Consider the following 15,067-nt stretch of genomic DNA (forward strand, 5'->3'; position numbering starts at 1 on the left):
GATCCTAGGCTATGAATAGAAATACATTTACCAACTCCTAAGAAATCAGGTTACCAACTCATAAGAAATCAGGTTACCAACTCATAAGAAATCAGGTTACCAACTCATAAGAAATCAGGTTGCCAACTCATAGGAATTCAGGTTGCCAACTTATAAGAAATCAGGTTACCAACTCATAGGAAATCAGGTTGCCAACTCATAAGAAATCAGGTTGCCAACTCATAGGAAATCAGGTTGCCAACTCATAGGAAATCATGTTGCCATCTCATAGGAAATCATGTTGCCATCTCATAGGAAATCATGTTGCCATCTCATAGGAAATCAGGTTGCCATCTCATAGGAAATCAGGTTGCCATCTCATAGGAAATCAGGTTGCCAACTCATAGGAAATCAGGTTGCCAACTCGTAGGAAATCCGGTTGCCATCTCGTAGGAAATCAGGTTGCCAACTCATAAGAAAACAGGTTACCAACTCATAGGAAATCATGTTGCCAACTCATAAGAAATCAGGTTGCCAACTCATAGGAAATCAGGTTGCCAACTCCAGAATCGGCATCATCATCTCACAGATATGAATAATAATATTTACAATTATTGATGGATTTTTCTCCTGTATTTTATTTTATAGATTTCAGGCTTCGCAGATAGCCTAGCTAGCCTAGAATATACGCTCCTGGTGTATATATCTGTACAGTGGGATGCACAAGTATTACTGGGTAAGTTTTCAAATACAATTTCATTCAATTTCTCATACAGCCGTCGTCGTTTTGTATTCAAGTTGTCCCGTGTTCGATACCCGGTAAAAGCACATAGTGGTTCGGGTCCTACTTTAAACTGTAGGTCCAGTCCCGATTAGCCTTACTGTGCATAAAGTAGACTTCATAATTCAGTTTCTCTTGCTCCGTACGTGTTCTTAAAGAATGGAATGAATTGAGACTAAAAGTGGTAAACGTTGTAAGTGCCAAAAGCGAAAGTGTTGGGAAATCGCATCGTTCCGCACATTAGCCCGTAATGACGTTCACACTAGTGACCTCTTTACACGCCCTTTGAACTACTTAAGAGGGCTACCAGCCACATTCACGTTTACCACATTATAAGGCATGGTACATTTCACAGTTTAACGTGGAAAACGGTGAATTATTTTGACACATAGAGCGTTTACCAATTTTAGTCTTCAATTGGTTTAATTTGCTTCACGTTTCTGCCAGTTTGGCTAATTGCGAACTTGAGTGTGAATGGTGATGATATTATTGATGAAGGGACAAGGGAGAAATACACATACGGACCGAACACCACACAAGGAGGATTATACTCGCTGTAGGTCTAGACGCCATAGCCTCGCTAGTCTGCAAAATGCAGTCCAAGGTGGAAGTACTAGTGTCCCATGCCCCTAGTTCCCACGTGACTGTACACTTTTGTCCAGATAAAGTTTCTCATACTTCCACTTTCTGAACAGGAATGTACACGGCGAGAGACAATTTGCCTTCTAATATTTGTGCATCCCACTGTACAACCTGAAGATAGGAATCGCTGGAAGGAGCATGAATTTGGAATTCCAGTTACGTTTAGGTAACAGAAGGTCGTAGGTTCGAGCCCCATGGCCGAACATCCAGTATGATGTCTTGCCCATGGCTGAACATCCAGTATGATGTCTTGCCCGTGGCTGAACATCAAGTATGATGTCTTGCCCATGGCTGAACATCCAGTATGATGTCTTGCCCGTGGCTGAACATCCAGTATGATGTCTTGCCCGTGGCCGAACATCCAGTATGATGTCTTGCCCATGGCCGAACATCCAGTATGATGTCTTGCCCGTGGCCGAACATCAAGTATGATGTCTTACCCATGGCTGAACATCCAGTATGATGTCTTGCCCATGGCTGAACATCAAGTATGATGTCTTACCCATGGCTGAACATCCAGTATGATGTCTTGCCCATGGCCGAACATCCAGTATGATGTCTTGCCCATGGCCGAACATCCAGTATGATGTCTTGCCCGTCGCCGAACATCAAGTATGATGTCTTACCCATGGCTGAACATCCAGTATGATGTCTTGCCCATGGCTGAACATCAAGTATGATGTCTTACCCATGGCCGAACATCCAGTATGATGTCTTGCCCATGGCTGAGATCCAGTATGATGTCTTGCCCGTGGCCGAACATCCAGTATGATGTCTTCCCCATGGCCGAACATCCAGTATGATGTCTTCCCCATGGCTGAACATCCAGTATGATGTCTTGCCCGTGGCCGAACATCAAGTATGATGTCTTGCCCATGGCTGAACATCAAGTATGATGTCTTACCCATGGCTGAACATTAAGTATGATGTCTTGCCCATGGCTGAACATCCAGTATGATGTCTTGCCCATGGCTGAACATCCAGTATGATGTCTTGCCCATGGCCGAACATCCAGTATGATGTCTTGCCCGTGGCTGAACATCCAGTATGATGTCTTGCCCGTGGCCGAACATCAAGTATGATGTCTTGCCCGTGGCTGAACATCCAGTATGATATCTTGCCCGTGGCCGAACATCAAGTATGATGTCTTGCCCATGGCTGAACATCCAGTATGATGTCTTGCCCGTGGCTGAGATCCAGTATGATGTCTTGCCCGTGGCCGAACATCCAGTATGATGTCTTCCCCATGGCCGAACATCCAGTATGATGTCTTCCCCATGGCTGAACATCCAGTATGATGTCTTGCCCGTGGCCGAACATCAAGTATGATGTCTTGCCCGTGGCCGAACATCAAGTATGATGTCTTGCCCATGGCTGAACATCCAGTATGATGTCTTGCCCGTGGCTGAGATCCAGTATGATGTCTTGCCCGTGGCCGAACATCCAGTATGATGTCTTGCCCATGGCTGAGATCCAGTATGATGTCTTGCCCGTGGCCGAACATCCAGTATGATGTCTTGCCCGTGGCCGAACATCAAGTATGATGTCTTGCCCGTGGCCGAACATCAAGTATGATGTCTTGCCCGTGGCTGAACATCCAGTATGATGTCTTGCCCGTGGCTGAGATCCAGTATGATGTCTTGCCCGTGGCCGAACATCCAGTATGATGTCTTGCCCGTGGCTGAACATCCAGTATGATGTCTTCCCCGTGGCTGAACATCCAGTATGATGTCTTGCCCGTGGCTGAACATCCAGTATGATGTCTTGCCCGTGGCTGAACATCAAGTATGATGTCTTGCCCGTGGCTGAACATCAAGTATGATGTCTTGCCCATGGCCGAACATCCAGTATGATGTCTTGCCCGTGGCCGAACATCAAGTATGATGTCTTGCCCGTGGCCGAACATCCAGTATGATGTCTTGCCCGTGGCCGAACATCCAGTATGATGTCTTGCCCGTGGCTGAACATCCAGTATGATGTCTTCCCCGTGGCTGAACATCCAGTATGATGTCTTGCCCGTGGCTGAACATCCAGTATGATGTCTTGCCCGTGGCTGAACATCAAGTATGATGTCTTGCCCTTGGCCGAACATCCAGTATGATGTCTTGCCCATGGCCGAACATCCAGTATGATGTCTTGCCCGTGGCCGAACATCAAGTATGATGTCTTGCCCATGGCTGAACATCCAGTATGATGTCTTGCCCATGGCTGAACATCAAGTATGATGTCTTACCCATGGCTGAACATCCAGTATGATGTCTTGCCCATGGCTGAACATCCAGTATGATGTCTTGCCCATGGCCGAACATCCAGTATGATGTCTTGCCCATGGCTGAGATCCAGTATAATGTCTTGCCCGTGGCCGAACATCCAGTATGATGTCTTCCCCATGGCTGAACATCCAGTATGATGTCTTCCCCATGGCCGAACATCCAGTATGATGTCTTGCCCATGGCTGAACATCAAGTATGATGTCTTACCCATGGCCGAACATCCAGTATGACGTCTTGCCCGTGGCCGAACATCAAGTATGATGTCTTGCCCATGGCTGAACATCCAGTATGATGTCTTGCCCATGGCTGAACATCCAGTATGATGTCTTGCCCATGGCCGAACATCCAGTATGATGTCTTGCCCATGGCTGAACATCCAGTATGATGTCTTGCCGATGTATGGCCCCCAATCCCTCCTGCTCTCCCCCTCCCCATGTTCCACCCCTTGCAGTGGCCTCTTGCCTCCCTGTCGCGATCAACCTAAGTCCACAAAGAAGCGACGATAAAAACATTGATTGAGTTGGTGTTTTAAGTCCACTTTATGCACAGTAAGGCTAATCGGGACTGGGCCTACAGTTTAAAGTGGGATCCGAACCAGTATGTGCCTCCACCGGGACCCATTTATTACAAAGCGACGACGCTACCACTGAGCCATCTACGACGCTACCTTACTGCAGACATTGCTTAAACCTTGCATCGTCAAAAAATAGCGAATATCCGCAATTTACCGCATCACGATAAAGAAAAAGAGATGCCCTAATTGTAAAGCATGCAAATGCATTTGCACCAGCTTCCTAGAAAAGCTTCCCCCTCCCCCAACCCCCTGCTTGTAATTGCGGCTGAATCATTATTGCTTCAGTGTCACTCGCACGCATGCAGAAATTTCCTGTTTCATGTAGAACATATTAATTTCCCCCGGTTTCATAATGGAATCCGTCGCGGTGTTTTTTCCCCGTCGCTCAGTGGGTCATTTGGAAGGGAGGGAGCCACGCTGCGAATAGGATTTATTTTTTGATATCCAAAGCACGCAGGCCGGTAGCAAAACTCATCCCGAAACAAATGGAACTTGGATTTTGCGGTTGGAATTCCAGGTGAGTAATAATAATGACTCATGGATACGAATCGAAAACAGTCTGGAATTCAGTATAAGCTTCTAAAATGAAATACACGGATGTAAAGACATATGCTCGCTTGGTTTGGAGACTGGTAGATGCAGATTTGATTGCGGAGCATTGAGGTGTTCAAACTTGCGTCCACCTAGGGACTGAGATGAGTTCAAACTTGCGTCGAACTAGGGACCGAGAGGGGATCAAACTTGCGTCCACCTGGAAGGTAGATAGGAGTTAGAAGTTGACTCCACCTGATGACCAGTTTGGTTCAAATTTTCGTCCATGTGGAGGCCGAGATGGTTCAAACATGCGACCACAGAGACTGATAAAATTTTCGTCCAACTGGGAGCTGAGATGGGTTCAAACTTGCGTCCACCTGGGGGTATAGATTTCATAGCTTCGCCCCTCTAGGGGCCGAGAGGGTTCAAAGTTGCGTTTACCTAGGGACCGAGGTTAGTTCAAACTTGCGTTCAACTAGGGACCGAGAGGGGATCAAACTTGCGTCCACCTAGTAGCCGAGAGGGGATCAATCTTGCGTCCACCTAGTAGCCGAGAGGGGATCAATCTTGCGTCCACCTGGAGGGTAGAGAAGAGTTCAAAGTTGCGTCCAACTGGTGACCAGTTTGGTTCAAACTTGCGTCCACCTGTGGGAACAGAGACTGATAAAATTTTCGTCCAACTGGGAGCTGAGATGGGTTCAAACTTGCGTCCACCTGGGGGTATAGATTTCATAGCTTCGCCCCTCTAGGGGCCGAGAGGGTTCAAAGTTGCGTTTACCTAGGGACTGAGGTTAGTTCAAACTTGCGTCCAACTAGGGACCGATAGGGGATCAAACTTGCGTCCACCTAGTAGCCGAGAGGGGATCATTCTTGCGTCCACCTAGTAGCCGAGAGGGGATCAATCTTGCGTCCACCTGGAGGGTAGAGAAGAGTTCAAAGTTGCGTCCACCTGGTGACCAGTTTGGTTCAAACTTGCGTCCACCTGTGGGAACAGAGACTGATAAAATTTTCGTCCAACTGGGAGCTGAGATGGGTTCAAACTTGCGTCCACCTGGGGGTATGGATTTCATAGCTTCGCCCCTCTAGGGGCCGAGAGGGTTCAAACTTGCGTTTACCTAGGGACTGAGGTTAGTTCAAACTTGCGTCCAACTAGGGACCGAGAGGGGATCAAACTTGCGTCCAACTAGGGACCGAGAGGGGATCAAACTTGCGTCCACCTGGAGAGTAGAGAAGAGTTCAAATTTTCGTCCAACTGGGGGCCGAGATGGGTTCAAACTTCAGTCCATCTAGGGGTGGAGGGGGTTTCAAACTTGCATCCACCTGGGTGGTAGAGAGTTAATAGTTTCGCCCCTATAGGGGCCGAGAGGGTTCAAACTTGTGTTCATCTGGGAGCTCGAGATGGTTCAAACTTTCCGTGACCTAGGGGGCGACATTGTCCTTTACTCCTATGATCCTTTTCCTCTGATTTGGAACCGAAAATTTCATAATAGAAAGCAAAAGAACATGATGATTGACAATTTGCCTACTGTTGCATTTTTTGTCAACGGCTGGATACATGACTACCTTCCAGCTTGGAGGCTACAAGATGCTACATCTCGCCTACAACAATGTTCTGAGATAAACTATCAACCTGCTTTATATTTATTATCGATTGATTGAATTGGTGCTTTAAGTCGACTTTATGCACAGTATGGCTAATTGGGACTGGACCTATAGTTTAAAGTGGGATCCGAACCACTATGTGCTTCCGCCGGGTATCGAACAGGGAACCCAATGATTACAAGGCGACAACGCTACCACTGCGCCATCGGTGAGGCCTATTTTATATTTATTACCACTATCCTTCAAACATAAGTGAAAATTTTCATCCTTCAACCATGATTGAAAAATATACACAGTCGTTTCGTATTTTTTGTAAAAAAAGACTACGTTCACCACTCGTTTTGCAACATGTCGAACAGAACCTATCAACAGCACCAACGATGCCTGGAAAAAAGTTGAAACTGTGCAGGGGAGGAAACGGTCACGAGCAGGTGGGGAAACGGAACTGGATTTAATATTTGTCCCACAATGCACCGCCACCAGTGATGTGCCGTAGAATATACGTTTACGTCTACATGCGTTGTCTACACGTAATCTACGCGTAGATTACATTGGGTTGTAGTTTACATAGACTACGTAGACAATCTAAAGTGCATTAAAATTAATTTTCAAGGCTTTCATGAAAGGAAAGTGACATTTTCAACTATATTGGTTCCTAACAAACTGAAAAGAATCCTATTTACAACAAAATTTTTCTTCTCTTCCGTTATCAACTATGGAAGAAGATAAACAGTATGCAAAAAACAACAACAGATGGCAGTCGTGAGGCAAGAGTGGTATTTTCCCCATAAAACACTAGAACATTTCCTATATTAGGTTTCTTCCTAGGTGAGAATTGTTCGAATTTGGAAGAAAGAGTATGAAAAGTTCTCCTCACACATCAGCAACTGATACGCAGTATAATATTATTTTACTTCCACAGCGCCCTTTGCTAAGTTATCACCTTTCGCCATGTTGTTTACATAGATTACGTCATCTACGTGTATAAAATAGTCTACGTGTAGAATGTAGACTATCGTTGTTTACGCGTACACGCACATCACTGACCGCCACCGATGGAAAATAATTGATGATCTAGGCGTTCTGAAAACATGGATGCAACCGAGAAAAATGTAATTTTGAAATGCGGGTCGCATTATTTAATAAGAGACTGTCCTTTAAATTCGGAATGTCTAGCAACCGTAAGGTTAGACAAATTGTCCATTTGTCTTTACGCTCTTTTTCTTTCATGTTATATTCTTTTAAGAAATGGAATTTGATTTGTGCTGCAACCGAGTTTGTCGTCTGCCTATTTGAGTTTTCTATTTAAAATCTTGAAATTCGCATTGAGTGAAAAGTGAGCGTATTGACACGGTAATGGACAATTTGCCCACTATTAACCCTTACCATCGGCTACACAATGCATTGACGCTCATTCGGTCGAAATGAAAACTGAATACAGCTAATCTTATGGCGGAATGGTTAGCATGCAGCGCTACGAAACCAACGGTCCCGGGTTCGAATCCTCGGCAAGACATCATTTTATTGTTGTTATGAATCTAATGATCTTCATGAATCTTTTTACCAAATCAAAGTCGAGCTCGATGCGGGAAAATTTTATATTTAAACATATTGTCCACGTTTGAAATCGATTTAGTTCATTAAACTAAGAAAGTACGTTACTTTTGCATGTACAGTCTGTAACAAAATAACTGCACCACTTAACGCAATGGAATGCAAACTGTGTTTTAAGTTATATGTGACCACAATGGCTTCCCTGCAGCCGACGGGACATCAGGTGCCACAAATTCTCAATCGGGTTCAGATCTGGCAAGTTGGGTGGCCACCACAATCGGTGTCAGACAACCACTCATTCACTGCACAGGCTTTGTGGCAGGAAGCGAGCATTGTCATCCCGGAAGATGAAATCATCTAAATTCTCATTTGAGAAGTAATCTCTAGCAGTTGGTAACAATCCATTACACAGATTTTCGACCCACTATTCACATGATTTCCACCAGCAAACACGGCTGCACGTCAGGAACAGGCGGCAGCCATTTGCACCAACACATCAGAGACACCTGTCGGCAGAGAGTGGAATGAAAGACAGCAGTGCAAAAATAACAAAAAATAATCAAGATGCACCAAGGAACAATCCCAGGTGCAATTTGCCATTGTTTTAGTGGTGGTACAGTTACTTTGTTAAAGACTGTATATAATTACATAAATCAGATTTCTCAATTCAAGAATCGGTGTGTTACATACAATATTATCTTCGTCTTACTGTCTCGGTGTACTTACGTGAACTTCCCAACATAAATAATTTTATTTAAAGCTTTTTCACACTTTACTGATGTTGCAAGAGTACAAAATGCTGACACTTTCTTGTTTGTGGTTTCAAAAATGATGCAGCGACATCTAACTTGTTAATTCGAATTATTTTGCCGGTAAAACTATCAAAGCCGGGAATCGGATTTCTTCAAATTTACAGGAGAAAGTACTTACGGAATTGAGTTTCTGTGGAATTTCGGAAGGTCGTAGAAGTGTTTTCTCGCATTTTTCAATGTATTTGGCCGCTAAATCATATATTTTTTTCTATAATAATGTCCGTCCGATGCACGAAAGCTGTTGCTTGCATTTCCATCCATGTACTTGAACAGGATGTTGCGAGCATCTGATGACGTAATCCACGGTAAGTGATTCAAAACACACAGTTTTTTTTTTACTATATTGCCCAACCTAAAGCAGCCTAACCTAAACTTACCGTGATGGTGAGTGGGGCTATCGTGAATGGTTTTTGGGGCTATTCGTGGATAGTTATACGATCCAGAATGGTTTTTGGGGCTATGTGGGGATGGATTTTGTGGCTATTCGTGGATGGTCATACTATTCCGAATGGTTTTTGGGGCTATGCGAGTATTTTTCTGTTAAGAAGGTTGAAACACTGCTTTGCCGTTTGAAACACAACGCTAGTCAAGATTTGCCGCCATTTTGCGTGTTCGGGAAGCGAAAAAAGAACGGACAAAAATTACTCGATATGTCGACAATAGATACTAATTTCGTTAAAATAAAGCGAAATCCCTTGTAAAACAATCTTTCGCAATGCAGAATAGGTAAGTACGAATGTCAAGAATTACAGAATAAACGAGTTACAGACAATTCCCGGCTTTGATAGTTTTACCATTTTGCCAAACATGATGATGTTAAACATCTTACCGCTCATAGTATAACCCTTTTTCGTGTTCAAATCAACGTTTTCATTTTTTGTGGTTTACTTGTGCAATGTTTTGTTCCATTTTTAGTATATTTTAGTTGTAGCTCTATAAATACTAAGAGAATGTCTTTCGTATTGTGCTTGACAATAGTCTTTTATTTGACTAGTATCTTCTAGTTTTCATTTATACACCATTACTGTCATTTTACTATTGAATGTTATTTTTGGAAAGTTAATATTATAAGGTTTGTGTTTCATATCATGGCGTACCGGGTGGCCAGAATTAAAGTTACCCAACTCAGAGCCCCCTGCAGCCTGTTTGAGGCATTGTAGAACTCTGAAGTTTGGTGAATCCACTCTGCAGACCATGGGGAAGAGGGCGATAAGAATAGTTCAATTTTCCGCCACCAGGTTGAAATGTGCCGCTGTACTTCCATGATGGGTTGTACAAATTATCACGTTAAGTGATTTAGCCGAGTTATTAATTATAAAGAAAATAAGCTCTCGTTTATTGCAAGATTGCAGGGTAAGGGCAAATCCATAACCAATTGGAGCAGTTTACGTCATTATTACAACCAATCATGGAAATACAGCGTCACATTTCAACCTGGTGGCGGAAAATTGAACTATTTTTATCGTCATCCTCTTCCCCATGGTCTGCATAGTGGATTCACCAAATTTCAGAGTTCTACGATGCCTCAAACAGGCTCTGAGTTGGGTAACTTTCATTCTGGCCACCCGGTATGTTCATAATTCATCGCCGTGATCGAATTATGAACATAATAGCGACGTAAAATAAAGATAATGTATTTATTTATTTATTTGCAGTGCCCACCCAACCAAGAAGCGTATAGTGAAGAACCTCCTGGACGAGGGGAGGCTGGAGATCACCACTGGGGGCTGGGTCATGACTGATGAAGCCACCGTGCATGTCTACGCCATGCTGGACCAGTTGATTGAAGGTGAGGATAGTCTTACGGCTGTAGAATATCCAATCAATATATCCCTTCGATATATCTCAACACACGCTACTTGCAGTGCCTCTGTAACATTGTCTATGCTAGGTTCTAGGATTCTGTGGAGCCGCGCATAACGGTAGACGCTGGGAGGAAGCGAGTGGGCGGAGAGAAGTACTAGGTGCTGCTGCAAACGGCTAGTAGCTGTAGCCACGTTTTCCCCTCCATGCGCTCACTTCCTCTCCCACGCGTTCATTGCTCGAGCTCTCTCGAGTCACTACTTCAGCAGGGGACTTGTTTTTCTTCGCTTGCTCCACACACTCCTGGGACAGAGTATAGGTTATATATACCGGGTGGTCCAAAAGTCCCGGAACGGTCACATATCGTGAGAAATACACATCGAATCGGAAATCGAAAAAATACGTGTTTAATAAGTGAAAGAAAGCTATTCAACGATATTACACTTGATTCCCCACCCCCGCCCCCTGGGGGTGGGACGTGGGACAATTGTGAAATGTTAAATGGAAACCCCAATTTTGTATTGTAGAATCGGGAAGAGGACTTCATTCCGAGTCCAACGGGCTATGAACCATCATCCTAGCTCAATTAGGAACGGAGATATTGCGATTTTAAATTTTCGCAAAAAAAAAAAAATAATAATAATAATAATAATAATAATAAAATAAAAAATAATCAAAGGGACGTATCTCTGCCCCTAATTGAACTAGAGTGGAAGCGATTGCAGACCTTTCAATGGAGACCTTTCAATATAGTATATGGAAAGGGGGTCTACGATCACATGCAGATTCCGAATCTGCAATCGAATTTTTTTTGGGTTTTATGAAATTTTCACTTTTTTTTCTTCCTTTTTTTAATGTGAAACTTTAAAATCGCTCTATCTCTGTGTCTAATTGAGCTAGGAGAATGGTTGATAGCTCGTTGGACTCGGAATGAAGTCCTCTTTCCGAATCTACAATACAAAATGGGGTTTCCATTTAAAATTTCACAGTTGCCCCCCGCCCCACCCCCAGGGGGCGGGGTGGGGAATCAAGTGTGATATCATTGAATAGCTTTCTTCCACTTACTAAACACGTATTTTTTCGTTTTCCGATTCGATCTGTATTTCTCACGATATGTGACCGTTCCGGGACTTTTGGACCACCCGGTATATATATATACAGGGTGACAATTAATGAACTATATGAAATAAAACAGTCCTAATTTCTGAACGGTTCGCGTGATGACGTCCAAACTGCGTGGCTGGCCACAGGGCATGATGGGAATTCGTATGCGCATGCGCACGCAACGTGTTGATGTCGGCCACTTGCAAGTGAAAATGTCATGGTACAGCGTGCAGGAGCGTATATCACTTGTGAAGGCCTATTATGCGAGCAATAACAGTCCGATGGCGGCGATCGGTGCGATATTCCTTGACGGCACGGTGACTACTGTACGATACGTGACGGTTTTGGAAAATGATTTCATACCCATTATCCAAAGTGACCCTGATTTCGACAAGATGTGGTTCATGCAAGACGGAGCTCGACCCCATCGGACCATGAGAGTGTTTGACGTCCTGGAGGAGTATTTTGAGGGCCGCATTCTGGCTCTGGGATACCCAGAGGCCACTGGAAGGGGACTCGCTTGGCCGCCATATTCCCCGGATCTGAACACACGTGACTCATTTTTGTGGGGCTATGTTAAGGACAAGGTGTACAGAAATAACCCCAAAACCATTGCCGAGCTGAAAACTGCCATTCAGGAGGTCATCGACAGCATCGATGTTTCGACACTTCAGCGGGTCATGCAGAATTTTGCTGTTCGTCTACGCCACATCATCGCCAGAGATGGCAGACATATCGAACATGTCTTAACCTAAATCCGAATGTCTGTAGTGCCGTTTACATGTGCAATACAGTTTGTGTACTACGTGGTTTGTCACTAATTTCCATTTTATTTCATATAGTTCATTAATTGTCACCCTGTATGTGTGTGTGTGCTGTGTGCATATATATCCGGCTCTGAGAATATAATGTAGGTGGTTATTTTGTCCCCCCCCCCCAAATGACAAATTATGAAAAGAAAGTACTTGTCTGGGAGCAAAAGTGGTGAAAAATGGTTTTTGAATGATAACATTTGGAATTGGAAGAACAGAAGTCACAGCGATTTTAGTAAATGCCACAAAACCGGACGCGGATAATTGAAAATGGCCACCAGCTCCAAACGCAAGCCTCAAAAAAAATCTCAATGTAGGTTTTAAACACTTGAAGAATTACGGATTATCTGTTGTAACTCACATTGCATTTTATTCTCAGTATAGTTCTTGTAAAAGACGCATCAAGAGTTATGTCGAAACGTTGAGTAATAAGAGGGTGTCGCTACAATGAAAAAGTAATTATAATCTTGATTAGTGTTATTAGCGGCAAAAAAGGGGGAGATCGAGTGGGCAGCTAAGCAGTACACGCTGCTGCCGAGGCTGGTAGCTGCAGTCGCTTTCCCCCTCCACGCAATCCCGTTCCCTCGCGTGTTCATTGGCAGAGCCGTCTCGCGTCACTACATGTTTTCGTTCGCCTCGCTACAGAGATACGCGGGACAGAGTATACATTAAATTGCCTAGCAAGCATTCTAGGTAGGATTAATGTGATCTGATTTGTTGTTTAGCGTCGCTCTCCTGCCAGTTTTGGCTAATCGCAACGATGATTATAAGTGATATGATTTGACTGATGAAAGAAGAGCCATGCCCAGGGCGGGATTCGAATCCGGGACTCTTGATGTCGTAGCGCGCTGTGCTAACCAGGGTTGGTAAAGGTCTAAGAATTTTTATAAAAATCAATTCCGGTCCAGTAGATAAAATCAGCAAGCGTAAATGAGTTCTGGACCGTAAAAAACCTTTTTGTCTAAAGTATTTCAATTCGGTCCAGGAACCTTTTTACCAGATCAATTTAAATACGGTCCTGGAACTTTTTTCAATGTAACAATACGCCACTTGGACCGAATTTAAATTGTGCGAGAGAAAATAGTTCCTTTCCTGCAGCGGAACCCAATAGAACCCATAAGAATTTATCGGTTCCTGGACCTTTAAGAAGGCTGGTGCTAACCACTCCACCACGCGGACCGCCGCATTTGAGGTAGGGTAGCTATTGGTCATTAGTACTGGGAGCATACTTATTTCACAGATAACAATCATTTTGAGTATTATTTGGTCCTCCGGGAAGCCATCAAAGTAGGCAAGCCGAGGCACCTGGCGAAACCATTGCGTGAGAATGAGGGGTGGATACTTTCCTGTTCCCCAAAATAGGCAACATCTAACCAAACCAAGCAACAAACGCATATGGGGATTAAAATCAACTTCCGTACGCCTCAGGCTATGAAGAATAACAATAGGTAATTATGGTATAACTGGAGGCTAATTTAATTATATTTTAATTAGAATTTCAATTATTACAAATTGTTTGCTTGTTGACACATTGCAAGAGCGTTTAAACAATTTTCATGAACCCTTTGTAGGTTGGAAAACAAGATCATTTCACGTAACATTCAGTAATTACCATGCTCAATTATTCATGCGGTTAAAAGTAATACAATTCGATTCAGTTTCACGTGTAATTTAAAAAGGATGTGGTTTTGTCATTCTGCTCATACTGCAAATGCTGAAGCTGTCTGCTTAAATGTGGGTCTACGTGCTTCATTTTCCTCCCGGATGGCGTTCCGATCGCCTTGTAATGAAAAGGTCTTCGGTTCGATTCCAGGTGAGGGGAGATAGTATTGGGGAACAACTGCAGGTTCAGTACAGTAGGATGCATAAGTATTACTGAAGGTTCCATCAGCATTTTGAACCTCTGCGATAGCGTAGTGGGAACGTCGACGTCTTCTGATCAAGGTGTCACCGGATCGATACCCAGTGGAGGCACATAGTGGTTCGGATCTAACTTTAAACTGTAAGTCCAGTCCCGATTAGCCTGTCTATGCATAAAATGGACTTCAAGCCGTCGTGCGTGACGTTGCGGTCGTTCAAAGAGTGTCCAGGAATCTTGCAGTTTATTCAAACTTTGGGAAAGGAAATATGCTTAGAGTAACAGATTGTGTTTTGTTTGGAGTTTTAGTGGCATTTTGAGGTTGAGTAAATAATGTAAAATCATGCGGTGAATATCTTTTCAAATATAGTCGACATCTTTGGTTTGATTTCCGTGTGTTTGGATACACAAAAACAACTCGATCATCTTTGATGTTGCTTGCTTGTTTTAGACAATGAGACCTTCAAGAATCTGAACAAAACACAAACTTGTAGTTGACAACCTGTACACCAGAGCATGTAACAGTTCCTTGCTTAAATGCACGTAGGATACAAGGAAAAATTAACGGAAATAGCCCTGGACAAATTGTCTTGCAATACTTGTGCAACCCACTGTACAAACATTGCAAATAAAACCAACTCTGGCGAGTCGTCAATTTTGTCCACTCATCGACAACAGTCAGATTGGACCGCCTTATTTTTTATTATTATTATTGACATACATACATGCAAACGTTGGA

The 15,067-nt window shown here is 43.7% G+C and overlaps 1 protein-coding gene across 1 annotated transcript in view; it reads left to right on the top strand.

Moving 5' to 3' along the window:
- alpha-Man-IIb (alpha-Mannosidase class II b) overlaps positions 1 to 15,067 on the top strand; it is a 463,611-nt gene that overhangs the window by 438,774 nt on the left and 9,770 nt on the right. The window contains exon 4 of the mRNA XM_083114244.1: positions 10,407 to 10,540. Within this exon, the coding sequence (XP_082970370.1) occupies positions 10,407 to 10,540 (134 nt within the window). The remainder of the gene's footprint in view (positions 1 to 10,406; positions 10,541 to 15,067) is intronic.

Source organism: Lepisma saccharinum, chromosome 29 (assembly GCF_977018435.1).
Source record: "Lepisma saccharinum chromosome 29, izLepSacc3.1, whole genome shotgun sequence".
In the NCBI taxonomy this organism is placed as follows: Eukaryota; Metazoa; Arthropoda; class Insecta; order Zygentoma; family Lepismatidae; genus Lepisma; species Lepisma saccharinum.